The 16,103-nt window shown below is 34.6% G+C and overlaps 1 protein-coding gene across 2 annotated transcripts in view; it reads left to right on the top strand.

The window, feature by feature from the left end:
• The window catches only part of UNC5C (unc-5 netrin receptor C), a 326,377-nt gene that overhangs the window by 231,933 nt on the left and 78,341 nt on the right, over positions 1–16,103 (top strand). For both annotated transcript variants that reach the window (XM_006910744.1, XM_006910743.2), the window contains exon 4: positions 1,261–1,364. In XM_006910744.1, the coding sequence (XP_006910806.1) occupies positions 1,261–1,364 (104 nt within the window). The remainder of the gene's footprint in view (positions 1–1,260; positions 1,365–16,103) is intronic.

The following is a 16,103-nucleotide window of genomic DNA, read 5'->3' as shown; positions in this document are numbered from 1 at the left end:
TTTCTACAATATACTCAATTTCTTAATAATTAAATGAAAAGAGCCCTTCTGACAGAAATTCTGTCACCATGTGGAAACTCTCATCTTACCTCAGATCCACATAGATCCATAATTTTCTCACAATCCCTAAACTCTTGAAGGTTTTCTTTTGCCAAAAAATTCAACAAAATGACAAGTATGTAACAAGAGATTTTTTTCTCAGTACATTTTTTCCAGGTGGTGCTTTCTGATAGTTCCTTGAAAGACATTAGGGATATTCCTCCAGAGTTTTCGGTTTCCACTTACTAGTTCGATAGGCTAAAATGGTGCTTTTAGGTACTTAAGTTTTGATCAGGGACATGGGATGAAAAGATGGAGTCATTAAATTTTTATTAAAATCAACTGTAGAAAATTCCAATAACTTTTTATTCAAAAGAGCTGAACTATACAAGTATGTGATAAATTTTTTGGTGTGTCGTTTTTTAAAATGCTGCTTTAAAGCTCTATGGCTGAATTATATATTTTTTAATTCTGGTGTTTAAAATGACAAGCTGGTTTCTAACATTTTCGTGTCCATCTAAAATAATTTTTAAAAGTCTGCATAGTGCTATGGCAACTATAACTACATAAATACATAATTAGGTACTTGGTATATTTGGGCAGAAATGACTACTTAATCTTCTAATTGAAGAATTCCCACATAATTACGTAGTGATAGATTTCTGGACTCATTCCAATAGTTACTCTTTCCACTGCCTTGTGTTTGAGACACCTTAAGAGGTCACATTCATTCCTTCAGGATTCTAGCATTGTTTTACATTCTGAGCTAGAAACTTGCTTTTGAGTTATCAATCAAAAGATTTCAGAGTTAATTCAATTTTAATAGCATCTATTTTGAAGAGAGAGAAAAATATGTACAAAAAGGACTTTTGTGTATAAGAATCATGATGATGGTGTTCTTTTGATTAAAAATGTGGTCATCATAGTTGATTATCAAGAAATACTAAGGAAATGCAAGAAGCGAATTTCACTAGTTGTTACTATGAGGATCTCCAAAATATTCCAGTGAAGATTAAAATAGGAACAGTTAACAGCCTCTGAATTTCATAATTTCCTCCGCATGGAATATAATCACCCAGATTGTGATACAGTGCTAAAAATATGTGATTTAAAAAAATGCAAAGGCATAAAATACTAAACTAGGAAAATTTTATTGCACTTTCTATAAATGAATAAATGCTAATTAATTTTGTCATGTATTTTATTACCTGTGCTTTCCAGATCTACGGAAGACATTTGAGCAGGAACCCCTGGGAAAGGAAGTATCCTTGGAACAAGAAGTCTTGCTCCAGTGTCGACCACCTGAAGGGATCCCAGTGGCTGAGGTGAGAAACAAAAATTTTCTGCATTTAGCAACTGGCAGTTATTCTATCAGAGGTCTAATCCATGGCTAATGGTGCAGTGAATTAGGGTATGGCATGATGAATGGTTGGTAATGGAGTCTTAACTGCCTGCTGCTGGCAAAATAGATTGATTGGGAACTGATTAATGACTCAGGAGTCAATTAGAATGCCCACTGGACAAAGCCACAGTCAGCTTGGTTTGATTTTGTCATTCTCTTTGCTATGACTTAATAATGTAACACCAATTTTATTATTGTTCTCAATAATATGCAAAAAAATGTAAGAAGGGAAGGTGTGTCTGTGTGTATGTGTGCATGTCAGTGAGCCTGTGCACTCCACATATGTATTTCCTGTTCCATGATGTAATCATGGGCATACCTCAAAGCCATATTCACACACCATGAATAAAAATGTTTGAGGAATAACAAGTGTCAATTAGTTTCATCCTATAAGCTTTTCATCTTCATTTCCTGTTTTTGCTAAAACAAAGCCTATTGATCGCTAATGAAGTGTTATGGATCTGATTCATATAATGACTTTTCATTAGCACCATACAATAAATGCCTTTTGAAAATGCCTGTCTATGGAGGATAGGCCCACAGTACCACAGAGAGTGTCATGCTCTCCTTGAGACACTCCCATCATGTTAGAATATATTGTTGAGGAAAATCATCAAATACTGTGTCTTTCGTTTGTTAACAAATCATTTCAAACTCTGAAAAATATCCTTTTATGATTATTAAGAGACATCCTGATATACATCAAGCATTATTACTCTAACTGATCTAGTATCCTACAAGCCCAGAAAAACTTTAATTTGACATAGCTGTCAATTTGTTGGTGGATCTTGTTATCCTCCAAATTACCTTGAGTCCTTCAGAATTTTTACTCTTTGTTGCATGTATGGAAAGAGGCATTTTTTAAATTGTTGCATTTGGGGCTTGTATATGGGTTAGCTGATACTTTGTAAAAATAAGTCCTGAATTGTTCTTATCTAAGAAGTTACAAAATAATACTACTCAGACTTACAACTTGTCCAAAAATGTTTAATAACTAACAATACACTTATTGTTAGATTTCTACAGTTTTTTGGTTTTTTTAAAGTTCAAGCAAAGGTGGGAGTCATCTCAGTTAGCTGGTCCCATGACAATAAAATTTAAAAATATGATTGCTTTTTCCAAATTAATGACAATAATAAATTAATTAGAAATTTAGACAGTGTTCTTACAAAATGACTCCATTTTTCTGTCACAGCCATTCATATTCTATGTGTCAATGAAAAGATACAAAGTGACACTTTTAATGAAATTTCTTTTTTTAACTTTGAAAGAATAAAGCTATTTTTGCCTTGTAACTGGCATTCCATGACACTTACATTGTACCAGAGGTTTTGCATGATTATAGATGGTTTTTCCAATCACACCAAAACCTTATCTTCCAACACTGACATACAAAATGATTTACTGTGATTAGAAAAGAGGCAACTTTTCACTATTCAATATTTTATTTTATTTATTATAATAGTGAATCTGTCTCCTTAATTTTATTTCTAATTCTAATGCCAACTTCTCACTAAACGACCTTAAAGACCAGAACATATCTTGAGAAACATGGGCATCCATAGCCACATTTTCACTCGATGTTTCTTAAAGATAGCTGATACCTACAAAGGTTTTCAGTAAAAGATACTAGTAATTTCTTCATTTTTTTAGTCTCCTCAACAAAATCATTCACTTTGTCAAGGAGTAAAGATTCATGATTGCAAACTAATTGGCTGTGAATATTATTTGTATCATCACTAGGGAAAAGACCAATTAACACTTGGCAAGCTCAAAAATCATGTACCCATTGACATTCAAAGAACACTACTTAATGCATTTTGTTTCTTTCTTTCTTTTTTTCTTTTTAGAGTCAGAAAAGAGGTCAAACACACATAATGGAGAGCAGATTAATACATTCCTATATAGATTCTTTTCAATATCTTTAGAATCACCAAGATCAAAAAGCTAATGCATACCTTAATGTGACACATTACAACTGTCATTTGCTCAATAGGGGCAGATAAATTTAAAAAGAAAGGGATGGAATGTAACTTGGTGACTTAAAGGATCATAAGATTATTTTAACTTAATGATAAATGAGTTCATTATTTAATATTCTATTTATTTGCTTGAGGAATCTAAAAGCATAAAAATAGCATAGAATGAAATATTGATCTTAAAGAGAAACCAACAGGTAAAATCCTTATGTTTTACCATAAATAAAATCAGTCCTTTCTCTCCCAGGCCACAGTGGCAAGGATTTCCGCTTCTTTTGTATCCAAGGCAAATGATTCTGAAGAACTTGGAGAGTAAATATTCAATGCATACATGGTTGATCAAGTCAATTGATCTTTGTTTTATAAGTACATGTCTAGCTCCATTGAAGAAGTAGTCAGACACATTCTTTGCAGAATATCAGGAGGCAATAATTTTCTTTCTCCCATACAAGTCAGTAATTTTCTAAAGAACTCTACTAATCTTAAATCAAATGGCATTCTATTTCATGCAAATAATGTCACAGGCATTTCTGAGGTAATAAATAACATTTAATTTTCTCCTCTCTTTTGCCTTTAGTCTCCACTAGTTTCCCTATAGAACTCTAGATTTAAGCCCAAGTATGACTATTTTAAACTCTGGCTTTGGGCAGGGTATTTCAGTTCTCTGTACCTCAGTTTCTTCAATTTCGAAATGGAGATAATGGTAGTACCTATCCAGAATATAGTGGCGGAGTTTAAATGAAAGAAGATATATGCAAATCACTTAAAACATGTAAAAAGCACTCAAGAAACATCAGCTATTATTAGTATTATTATTATATTATCACATCTTGATTCACAGAAGATGAATTCAAGCCCTAGAATTCAAAAGAGTCACTGAGCACATTTTAGTTCTGCTGGGCATCGTGGTATATTCAGAGATGAAGTTTCTGTTCTATGAAGAATGATCAATCATCCAACAGGGGGCATTTCAGTTGTTTCCATGTCTTGGCCACTGAAATACATCAGATGGAAAAAGTTGAGAACCATATGATTTCACTGATATGTAGGATACAAAACTGAAAGCAACATATAAACAAGACGAACAAACAGAGACTCATGGACACAGACAGCAGTTTAGAGGTTACCAGAGGGAAACAGGGAAGAGGGGAGGTAGAGTAAATGGGATCAAATATAAAGTGACAAAAGGAAACTTAACTTTGGAGGTTGAACACACAATGCAATATACATATGACATATTATTGAACTGAACACTTGAAACCTATGTAATTTTATTAACCAATATCATCCCAATAAATTTAGAAATAAAAAAAGAATCACCAAGTTGCCCTCCTGTATCCTCTAGCCAATTGCTTTGGTTAGAGTCCATCAATGCTGCAAATGAAGATAACATTGTGAGCTTTATTTTTTTTAATTAATTAATTAATTTATTTATTTATTTTTAATGGTGACATGGTTAACGAAATTCAATGTTTTAGCTGTACACTTTAACAGTAAGGCGTGTATATATTTACACTATGTGCTCACCCCCCATAGTTAGATTTCTTTCTGTCACCACATATTTGACCCCCTTTACCCCATCTACCTCTCCTCTACCCTTTTTCCTCTGGTAATCACTAGTCTATAGTCCATCCATGAGTCTCTCTATTTGTCTTATTCATTTGTTGCTTTGAGGTTTATATACCACATATAAGTGATATCATATGATTTTCAACTTTTTCTGTGTGGCTTATTTCTCTTAACATGATTTTCTCAAGGTCCATCCATGTTGTCACAAATGGCAGTATTTCATCTTCTCTTATGGCTGAGTAATATTCCATTGTATGTATGTACTACAGCTTCTTTATCCAATCATCTATCGTAGGACACTTCGGTTACATTGTGAGCTTTAAAACAAGGAAACAAATGCCCTTGTTTATGTAAACATCCACTTTACAAATGACTTGTTAATGTAAATAACTACAGCAAGCCATAATGTGCTGCTGTCCTTTCTCTGATTTTTAAAGTTACTGTTCTTCATTTAGTCATCATGGTCCCAAGACATTGGATCAGTCCTCATATTTTCTTCCAAAGAAGAAATCTGAGCTGAGGCTACTGTTGGTAGTTCTCCTTTTCAGAGCTGAAGGAAAGAGAGTGACAGAGAAAGTCTTAGAGGATAAAAGAAGCCAATCTAGGATTTCTTATACTCCCATCTCTGCAGTTGGAGACAGGTTTGACCAAGAACTCCTCTCAATACTCACTGGTTAGGAAAAACTGTGAGTGGGCACCCTGTGTGTGGTTTGAGAGCTCTAGGCTTGACTGCTCTCTCTCTTCTGGTCTCATCGCCAAGCCCTTACTTCGTGTCTATATTTCTTATTTAAAATGTTTAACAATCACATGGCTTCCTTAGCACAGGGGCAGAGTCTAAGGCCCTTGTGCTGTAATAAGTATAAACTCGTTATCTTCTGAATCACAAGATGGCCCAGGGATCCCAGGGCTGAGGGGTACTCCATTATTTAGCAGCAGATACAGAATTATTTGTTATTCAACACCTGGTATGGACGAACCAGAATAACTGGCTAAATGGCAGATCCTGTATACCGTGATTTTATATGGCCCTGACGACTACTTTTGTTCGAATGTATCTGTTTACTCCTGTCTGTTTGACTAGATTGATGAAATAGAAGCAAAAAGGGTTTTTGTTTATGTTTAATGCCAGCAGATTGTATGTTCCTTAGTAGATTCTCTAAATATGTTTAACTAAATGAAATAAAGAGTCGCTGTAACACAGAGGCTGCGCCTCAGGAAATGGAACTTTCCAGAAAAAGGATGTTTGTCACTTCTGAAGACACAACCCTACTGAGAGAACTCAGTGTGGGGTACAGGAATCTGTCCATCAGAAGGATACCAATTGCCTAGGACCACGAATAAAAGGTCATTGAGAACTATTTTAGTTTGAGGACTATAGGGCCGATTAATAATCATCATATCAAAATTAAAAGACTAGGCTGGGTGAAAGAAAAAGAATTCCTAATAATATTACAAAATGATGTCGCTCAGTATTTTCAATAACTCTTTTGCTAGGATCAAGCCAAAAATATAGTTCTTTTCTTCCATTTCTGGGGAGGCAGTTGCCTGCCTTTCAACAGAAACTTCTCCATCTCCCTAAGGAAGCCTGAAAATGAATGTGCCCAAGAATGGGTGCTGGGTTGCTCCTCTGGTGTAATAGCAGCACTCTATGAAATGAATCTCTCTTTGCTCATTTTAGTTTATGCCTAGAAAATGTTGCTGTCACATAGCAAGCCAGAAATATACTCAGAGATGCTTTATTTCATTGGATTATCTCTTGTGGAGAGTACTGGGATCAAAACATCAATAGATACAAAATCTGTTGGCATGGCAAAAGGGATGGAACTGAATTTTTCACTAAAACTCGTGATTTGTTTCACCTTTAACAAGAGGATAATTGCTCCTCTAATTATAATTGACTATTTCTCATAGGAGTTTAATTAGAGGAACAAGATACAGTATTCAACTTACTGACCCAATTGTGCTTCGAAACCGTCATCTTATTTATCAACATTTGCATCTTTAATTAGCAAGTGGGAAAATATGGGGTGACATGCAAAAGAATAGATTATTTTGCTGAGATTAGTCTTGATAAACAGGGAACAGATTTTTTTAAGCTGATAGTGCCAGGGCAAAACGCTGCTGGCCACTGGAAGCTCAGCCAAATGAGCAGCATCAGGTGGCTCCCCATCTAATTGATTATTAAATTGCTGCTGAACACTTTGTTTCATGAGATGCATGCAGGTTTCGCTGTCATTTCCTCATAACTGGGACTTTATGTTGATGCATTTCTGTGCAGGTGCAGTGTCTCCCAAACTGTGGTTTATATTTGTTGTAAGCAAAAGTGATTCGAGAGGAAAGAAGAATACTAATTTAAAGGGAGGCATTGCTTTCAGTGCCCAGTAGTATCTGCTGGAATTTTCTCCTAGCATGTGTCTAGCAACAAGAGGGATTACGATTATGAGATGATTATCAGCCATGCAGATTCACATAAGTATTAGGTTTCCTGACTAATAGCTTGCAAGCTTTGCATTCATCCAATCGACATTTGCAATGTCACCTCTTCATTATAGTCCCCCCTATATGTTTTCTGCCATTATCTGCCCTGAATAGATCATATACACAGAGATCACCATAAGCTTGGATAACCAAGGAAACCAAATTAAAATAATAATAAAATTAAACAATATTGACATCAACTTTTAAAAAACGATAAGAAATAATAAACTTCTCTTATAATAGATTTATGCCTACATTTCTGCACATGCATAGTGGTTTCTTTGAGCCTGTAGTACAAAACGCAGTTTTTAAAAATCATTTATTTAGTCAAGAAATATTTATTGTCCACTCACTCTGTGCCAGATAATCTTCTAGTTGCAGGAGATACAATCAGTCAACATCCTTAAAATGTAATAAAACAAAGTAAAACACTAAATAAAAATAGAAATAAATGAACAAGATATTGTCAGATCACTGTAACTTAAAGGAAATAAGACAAAGTGCTATCTGAGAGGTTGATGGTTGCTGGGGATTGGGAGTCACTCATTTTAAAGTCCAAGGAGAATCTGTCAGAGAAGATAATATTTGAGCTAAGATCTGAATGACACGAAAGAGCCAGACTTGAAAAGATCTGGGTCAGGAAATTCCAAGCCAGGGGAATAGAATACCCTTAGAAGGAGGTGACATGGTTACTAATTAAAAAGGATGCTAGTGTCTCTGAGATACAGTGATCCATGAGGGAGGCAGGGACACTTTCAGTCAGAGTGGGTAGGACAAGCTTGGGGACTTATAGACGTGGCACTGGGTTTGCAGTTGTTTTTGATTGCACGAAAAGTCCTCAGAGTTTTTAGTAAAGAATTATCATGTCTTTCGAAGATCATTCTTGCTGCTGTGTGGAAAATAGATTTTAGAAGTGTACGACTAGAAGCAGGGATACCATGTAGTAGATCTTGCCTTAACCCAAGCAAGGGAAGATGGTTGCTTGTTTTAGGGTAAGAGTAGAGGAAATGAAGAAAGGTGGAGCAACAAAGGATATATTTTCATTTCGGTGGAAGAAAAATTCTGAAAGTGGTTTTTAAATTTTATCTCATTAAATGAGTACAATCTAGAAAGCATTTGGCCTTTCAGAAGAGAGTAAAATCTTCCATGTTAAACTCAGTAGACCCACTAGAGCGAGCTTTTCCTAGATGACCTCAAATTAGTGGTCCATAGACCTCAGCTGTTTTCACAATCTCTCTCTCAGTGGTGCTTCAGCAACAAGCAATGGCCTAGCCTGCGTCTGTAATCACAGAGATGCGTCTTTTACTTCCACAGACTTTATTTCTTGAAAAAAGTTTCTATTTCTTTTATAAGTTGTCTTGTTTTGGAATTTCTTTCAATGGGCCCTATTTACTGTAAACTCATTGTGGATGAAAAATGGCAGTCATGAAGAGAGCAAAAAGGCATTATGTTCTGAAGGTGGTCACACTCAGCAAGAGTCCCAAACACTCTTTATTAGTAAATAAGAAGAAATGGTGAGAGTTACGTATCCAGAAAGGCAAGTTTATAATAAAGACTGATTAGGAACTATCCATGGACTAGTCAATTTATAGTCCTTTTACCCTCTAAAAAAAAAAAAAATTGTCATGTTAAGGACATTTCAATGTCATTTTGCTCCCTTGGAAGATATTAGATATAATCATTCTACTTTGAGTTTTTTTGGTAGTTGTCACTATCAGTTCATATGCTAACTTGGTTTTATCTTTTCATGGTCAAATTTAGGCTTTAGAAATGGAAATTTTCAGATTTCAAGACAAGTGTGCCTCTCCAATATGGTCTGCATACACTCAGCTCTCAAAAGCAATGAGCCAGACATATGTGCAATTAAGGGAGCATTTCTCCAGCAGGAAAACAATTGCCCTTTCTTAACAAATCCCTTCCCTTTGCAACTGATCAAAACGTCACTAAAGCTTCCACTTGCCTTTTTATCCTTTGGCTATTTTTTTTTTCAATTATCTAAAAGTATGATTTCAACTTGCTTGAAGATCAGCCCTTTTTTAAAGCATAAAAATGCATATACTTTCACAAACCTACTAGAAGGTGCAAAGTATATTGGGCAGTGGTCAACACAGAAGTGAATTCATTGTGGACTCATTCCTTATTTTACTGCAACTCTAAGAACCAAATAGCTGCATAAACAAAGCAGACTCTGACTCTTGACAAGAGAGAACATGAAAAACAGTGTCTCCATGATAACCTGGGTGGGAAGGTGGTTCTTGTTACACTTTTATAAAAATGGCCTTTTGCTTCTTGTATTTTAAGACACTTTTTATCCAAAACTTTTATGGGTAAAAAACATTCATTTGCATCCTATAATGAAGACTTTCTTGGTGATGTGAAGCACCTGTAAGGGATGGTAAGAGCCCTGTTTCCAGTGTGAAGATCCAGAAGAAAATAATTCTGAGATTTCAAACTCTGGAGCAATTAGAGCTAAACCCTATCTGATGAAAGTCTACAGAAGTCTTATTAGCTATAGATATCTTTCAGAATTGTCCAGGACTTTCTATTCTAAGTGTGTTGCATAAATTATCTATATTGACATAAACTGGGAGCTTCTTAAAAAGGCAGAATCTCAGGTCCCACCCCAGACCAGTTGATCAAAATCTGCATTTTAGCAAGATCATCAGAACCAATCTGTAGTACTAGTTCTTATACTAGTACTACAGATTGGGATACACATTGGGATCACTTGGAAATCATTAGAAAATACTAATGCTTTTTTCCCCACCCTAAAAATATTGGTTTGATAGGTATGATGAGCAGCCTGGCTGTCAAGATTTTTAATAGCTTCCCAGTGATTCTAAAATGCCACAAAGTTTGAGAATCATTGGTCTAAAGGGCAAAGTTAAAAACAAAACAAAACAAAACACATGCAGAAAAACCTTCAAACTTGTCACTTCTAAACCAGTCAGTAAAACTTGGCAGACTCCCAACTTCTAGCTAAATTCTCCTTCTAGAAGTTTGGCTTGGCTGAGTGTGCATTTTGATAATTGCCCCATAATTGCTTTTCCCATTTGTTTGATTAATGTACCTGCATACAACGATTTTAAGCTGAATCTCCATTCTTTTAGATGTAAACACTCTTCTCAAACCTACTGTCTCATTTTCAGCCTCAGTGTTCTGACTTGAGGGGCCCCGGTTTGAGTTTAACGGTAACATTTTGGATAGATGTGGATTTTTCTAGCTAATGGTTGCTGGACTCACTTTTCATGTTGGGTGGCATGTGGCAGTTTCCCTTTGCTAATTAGAACAAATGTGCCAATTATGTTAATGTTTCTCCCGATACCAATCAGAGAATAATTAGACACAACACATCTGTCTTTCACAGGGGAGTAGAATAGGAAAGAAAACTGCAAGGTGTTTTTCTCTTTATTATTGACATATATGATTAGACGATTCCTTAACCAATCACATGGTTAACAAGTTCATGTATCATAAGGGCAAAGGTTGGGAGGCTGGACACCTCTTGTTGCTAGTAATTTCCTAACAACGTCCAACTATCTCTAAAGGACTTCTGCAAAGAATTTAAGTGGTCTTTCCTTCCATTAAAGAAAATAAATTACACTGCTCTATCAGCAAAATGCAGGTAATGTTATTTACCATGAACAATAGAAAGAAACAAGTTCTGAAGTAGAAATATTTAAAACTCTCAAAAAGAATTAATTTTTACTGATATAAAAGATCATACTGAAATAAATCACAAACTTCAGCCTTCAGAATTACATTGTAAGTGTTGTAAACATGTAAATCACCATCGGATTTATAATTGGTTACAATTTCTGCTTTTATCTTTCCTTGTGTCTTAACTTTGGAGCTTTCTGATTAATGGAAAAATTGATATTGCTTCTATTGTTGTTTTATTGGCACTTGTGGTCCACACTTGGCAGGGTTTTAGAGAAGTGAAGATGTAGCCAAATTATGTCATAATACAGTAATGCCTCTACCCTTGTGTTGATTTTGGCAGTATGGAGAAGAGAGTTATGAAAACAACACATTAGTCTTCTTGAAGGTAGTCAAAGCATTTCCTAAGCACTTTTTAGATAAAGCTTTTTGTTTACTTTAGAATTTGAAGTACATGCACTGTAGCAAATATGGCTACACTCCTGATATTTAATGATATTCAACTATGTGCTTTTCTTATTGAAAGATAAAACATCATCTTTTTTGTTACAATGTCTTTATTACTGTGGTTTCAAATATATAGTCATTTCTTTTAGAAACACTTGGTCAGAAAATAAAACTGGAATTTCATATTATAAATTCATTTTCTTACTGTGACACTGATTTGCTTAAACAAAACAAAGAAACAACTTAGAGCAGATGTAACATATTTGGAAATAGTTATGATTGCTAATACTAGTGCCAGGCATTCCTAGAAAGCCCTAATATATGAATCATCCTGAGATATGTTCCTTTTCCCCAGGGGTTGGGAAGGATGAGGCAACCAGAAGGAAGAAAGTGTTGTTATTTATTATTATTACATTCTGCCCAAAATACTTGTATTTTATTTTTAATAGTAAAACATGAACAGTTGTATTTTAAATAATTTTAGTAGTAAACTATGAAAAAAAAATTACTGGAGATAAAAAATGTTTGGAAAATAATGATCTTGTGTAAATAGGTCTCCTACTTTATAGACTCTTAACATTGGAGGTTTGGGGAATCTGTCTTAAGTAGTCTATCTTTTACAATGTTTAATTAGAAAGAGGAGAGGGGAGAGAATAAAGGTGAGGAAACGGGTTTGGGAAGTCAAGATTAAATTGAAGATTATAATTTATCCCATATTTAATTATGAGCTATAAGCGGATACTCTATTGAGAATGTTAATCCACTTTCCTCTCTTTGCTGATATAAATCAAAAATTAAATTTAAACTGAAAAATAAGGTTTTTAAGGAAGAGATAATAGAGAATTTTTGAAACATGAGGATTGTTGAGTGCTAGAAATCTGCTCAGAGGAGGTTATGAAAGGCTGAGACTTTGAAAAATGATCTCCATGTTTTGCTGCAAAACTTCCCTCTCCCTGACAGCATTTATACAGCCAATAGTTCTGAATTTTATAAAATACACGTAACAATAAAACTATAAAACCATGCATCTAGGAGACATAAAATAAAAAAGTTGATCCTTAAATCATACCACACACAGGAAAGAATGGCAGTTTTATACAACTTTTCCGGGAACACACAATATGGGGCCAGTATATTTCAGTCCTAAAACATAATCAAATTGAGAGACACTCATCTTCATTAATAAAATCATGTTAGTGTTTTGAGAACTCTGTGCTGAACTGAAGGTGCCAATAGAACTATAAGACAACTGTTAGAGAGATTTCTAAACATTTTACCTTCCTACTATAAGAGCTGAGAACCACTCCTCATATAGGAAAGCTAGAAATATGACAGCTCTTCTGGTACAAACACTAGCAGGAATTGAGACTGTATATAAGGGAAACTTCCCTCATTGGGAGAGTTTTATGAAGGAAGACTCATAAACCAAAACCAATAGTCCCATACAATGGTAAAGTGAAAGTCAGATTTCTCCCAGATTTTGCTTTCTAGATTGGTATTATGAATTTGAAGATATGTACTTCTTAATAGAGACATGAAGGAACAATGAATCCTCAACATTTGAAACACGTTGATGTAGATATAGCTTTCTTTGGGTCACCTTAGAGAAGAGGCAATTACATTTATTGACACAATGCTGCAAACTCTGTATGTGGGAAGGCTGGGACACACAGTTAGCCAACTGCGACTAACTCTGAAGCCTCTGTTTTTTCCTATAACCAAAAAAAAGGTTTTTTGACTGTATGTTTTTGAAATTTAGTTCATTAAAATGATGCAAATTGTATATAGCCTTAGTTGATCAATTTTCATGAACTAATCAGATAATATCCGGACAAAGATACATTTTGGGAAAAGTCATTTATTTAAAAGATGTTACACCAGCTCATCAATTTTCTAAAAGTAAGCATGTTTATTTGTGTTGGCATGTTATTATCTACACTTCATGAAATATGAAAATTTTAGAATTTTATGATTTAAAAAAGAAATTAAACTCAATTATACATTTTAAAGAATATCTCAATGATTTTTAAGTGTATTTTATTTGGTGATATCCCAAATTCTTTTCCAAATATTTTTCTAAAATAAAATTATTTGGTAGTTCTATTTACGTATTTTTGGTTACCACAGTACTACTCTTAGTTTTGTGATAAATAGCACTTCTTTGTACTTAGAGGTCATATTTTAGCTTCTAGAAATCAAAATATATATGTTGCTAAGAACTGACAGAATCCAACATTGTGATTGTCTGAAACTTTAAAAGTCATAATTATTAAAAATTTTGTCTAATTTCCAGCACCAGCAGATAGGCCTCGTTACATAGTTGGTGTTCAGTGGATGTTCAGTGAGTGAACTAATTTTTAGTAGATACTATTGACTTTTATTTTCCTATGCAGTCATGTCTTCCTTTCCTCTCTTTGAATGTGGCTACATTCAAAGAGCATGCTTCTTTATTAAACCTTGTTGCTTATGGTAGTATTTATTTTATATATGAGTAAACTTCATTCATTCATGCCTCTGTTCATACATTCATTCAGTTATTCATTCTTTTCCCACACTCCAGCCATGAAGGCTTTCTTTATTTCTGCTTCTCAAACAGCAATGTTTGCAATTTTCTTTCCTGTACCTGCAACACTCTGGCTCAGTATGATTGACTCTTTCTGGGTATTCATGTCCTAGAGTGGCCTCTTCAGAGAGGCCTTCTTTTTCATCTAAAACAAGTCAGCAAGCTATAGCTTGTAAGCCAAATACAGCCCACCACCTGTTTTTGTAAATAAAATTTTATCGAAACACAGCTATGCTCATTTGTTTACATATTGTAAACAGCTGCTGTTTAGAGAACACATGGCCCACAAAGCCTAAAATATTTACTAAATGACCCTTTACAGAAAAATATTTTCTGACTCTTGGTCTAAAGCATTATATAATGCTGACTGATATTTTTTCTATCCCTTAGGACCTGAAATTATACAATATGTCTATTTGTTTGTACATTGTCTTTCTTCTTTCTTGAGAGTTACTTGGAGAACAGACTTCATCTTTATAGTTTATTAATGCATTCCAGGTACCAGGAACAGTGAGGCCACATAGCATATGCTCAACAAATAGTCTTTGAACAACCAATACATACTGAACATCTCTGCTAGGGCTCTGTGCTGGAGACTGTGAACACAAAAATGTATATATATTCAGAGATGTACAAAATGTATCATATTGAATATATCATACAGACATATGTGCAATCATGCTCTCAAAAGCTCCCAGAGTGTGAATCTGGAAACTTAACACAAATTACAGTACAATATGATAAATGGTTTGAAAAGAGTACTGGAGTTGCACATAAAAAAAAAAAAAAAATACTGACTCTGCTTAGCAGAGACAAAAAAGGTTTTGGAAAGGAAGTGTCTCCTTAGGTAAATATTGAAGAAAATGTTGAATTCTCTCAGCAGAAAAGGAAGAGAAAAGCATTCTGGGTAGACTGCAAAGAAAATACAAAGGTGTGAGTGGCCATGTAAATAATGGTCACATGTTGATGAAACTTTAGGAAGTTCATTATGTTTAGAGAGTAGGATTAAGTTTTCAAGTGAATCTAGAGCAATAATTGAGATAGCTTATAAAAGGTTTTATATGCATATTATGAAGTTTGGATTTTAACCTAGAAACAATGACACAATGGAGAACTTTATTATTGGAGTTACTGTTAAGATTTATTATTATATTTTTTTAGTGAGAATGGTTGGAATTAAAATAGTATCACAATACTTAAGAGAATGACTTGAGAAAAGGGGCCAGATTTGAAAAAAGATTTTAGGGACCATTTAATACTTAATGGAGTGGTTTTGAAGAGAGATGTGAGGATTGCTGTATGTTTTGAGTTTAGGAATAAGAGAATAATGACTCTATTAATCAAGAAGACCAGAAAGAACAAATTTATAGAGAGGACTGATGTGAGGAGATATTGAGACCAATTCAGCAACTCCTATGCTTTTTATATTTGTTGAGCATTCAGATGGAATTATCCAGAAAGTAATTGAAATATGAATGGAGCTTAACAAAAAGTGGGACTGAAGTTAATGATTTTTAACAGCCATAAGAGTGTATGCCAGTTGTTTGAAAACTAGCAGCACAGTAGCATCACCTGGAGAGCTTCAAAAACACAGATGCCCAGGCCCTTTGTCAGATCCTCTGCAGGTGGGACCCAAAACATGAGAAGTTACCCAGCTAATTCTGATGCACCAAGTTGAGAAACTGCTGTAAAATTAAAAGGGGAAAAAATGAAAAGGACTATGTGAAAATGACGGATGAAATAAGTGAAAAGGATATGGGAAAGAACAGATAACCAGGTGGCAATAAAACAGCAGAGAGAGAGAAAATGCCTTTGGTTGGGTAATTAGGGAGGCCGCTGGTCATCTCTGAAAGTGAATTTTGAGTAGAGTGGTCAGTGTGAATCTAGACAGCAGTAAATTGAAGAGAGAGTGGGCAGGTGAATAGACAGAGACTGTGAATATTCTCTCTTTCAAGCTTAACTACCA

The sequence above is a fragment of the Pteropus alecto genome, unplaced genomic scaffold (genome assembly GCF_000325575.1).
Source record: "Pteropus alecto unplaced genomic scaffold, ASM32557v1 scaffold63, whole genome shotgun sequence".
NCBI classification, from domain to species: Eukaryota; Metazoa; Chordata; class Mammalia; order Chiroptera; family Pteropodidae; genus Pteropus; species Pteropus alecto.
Note: the sequence above shows the minus strand (reverse complement) of the source record. Positions and strands in the feature narration are given on the sequence as shown.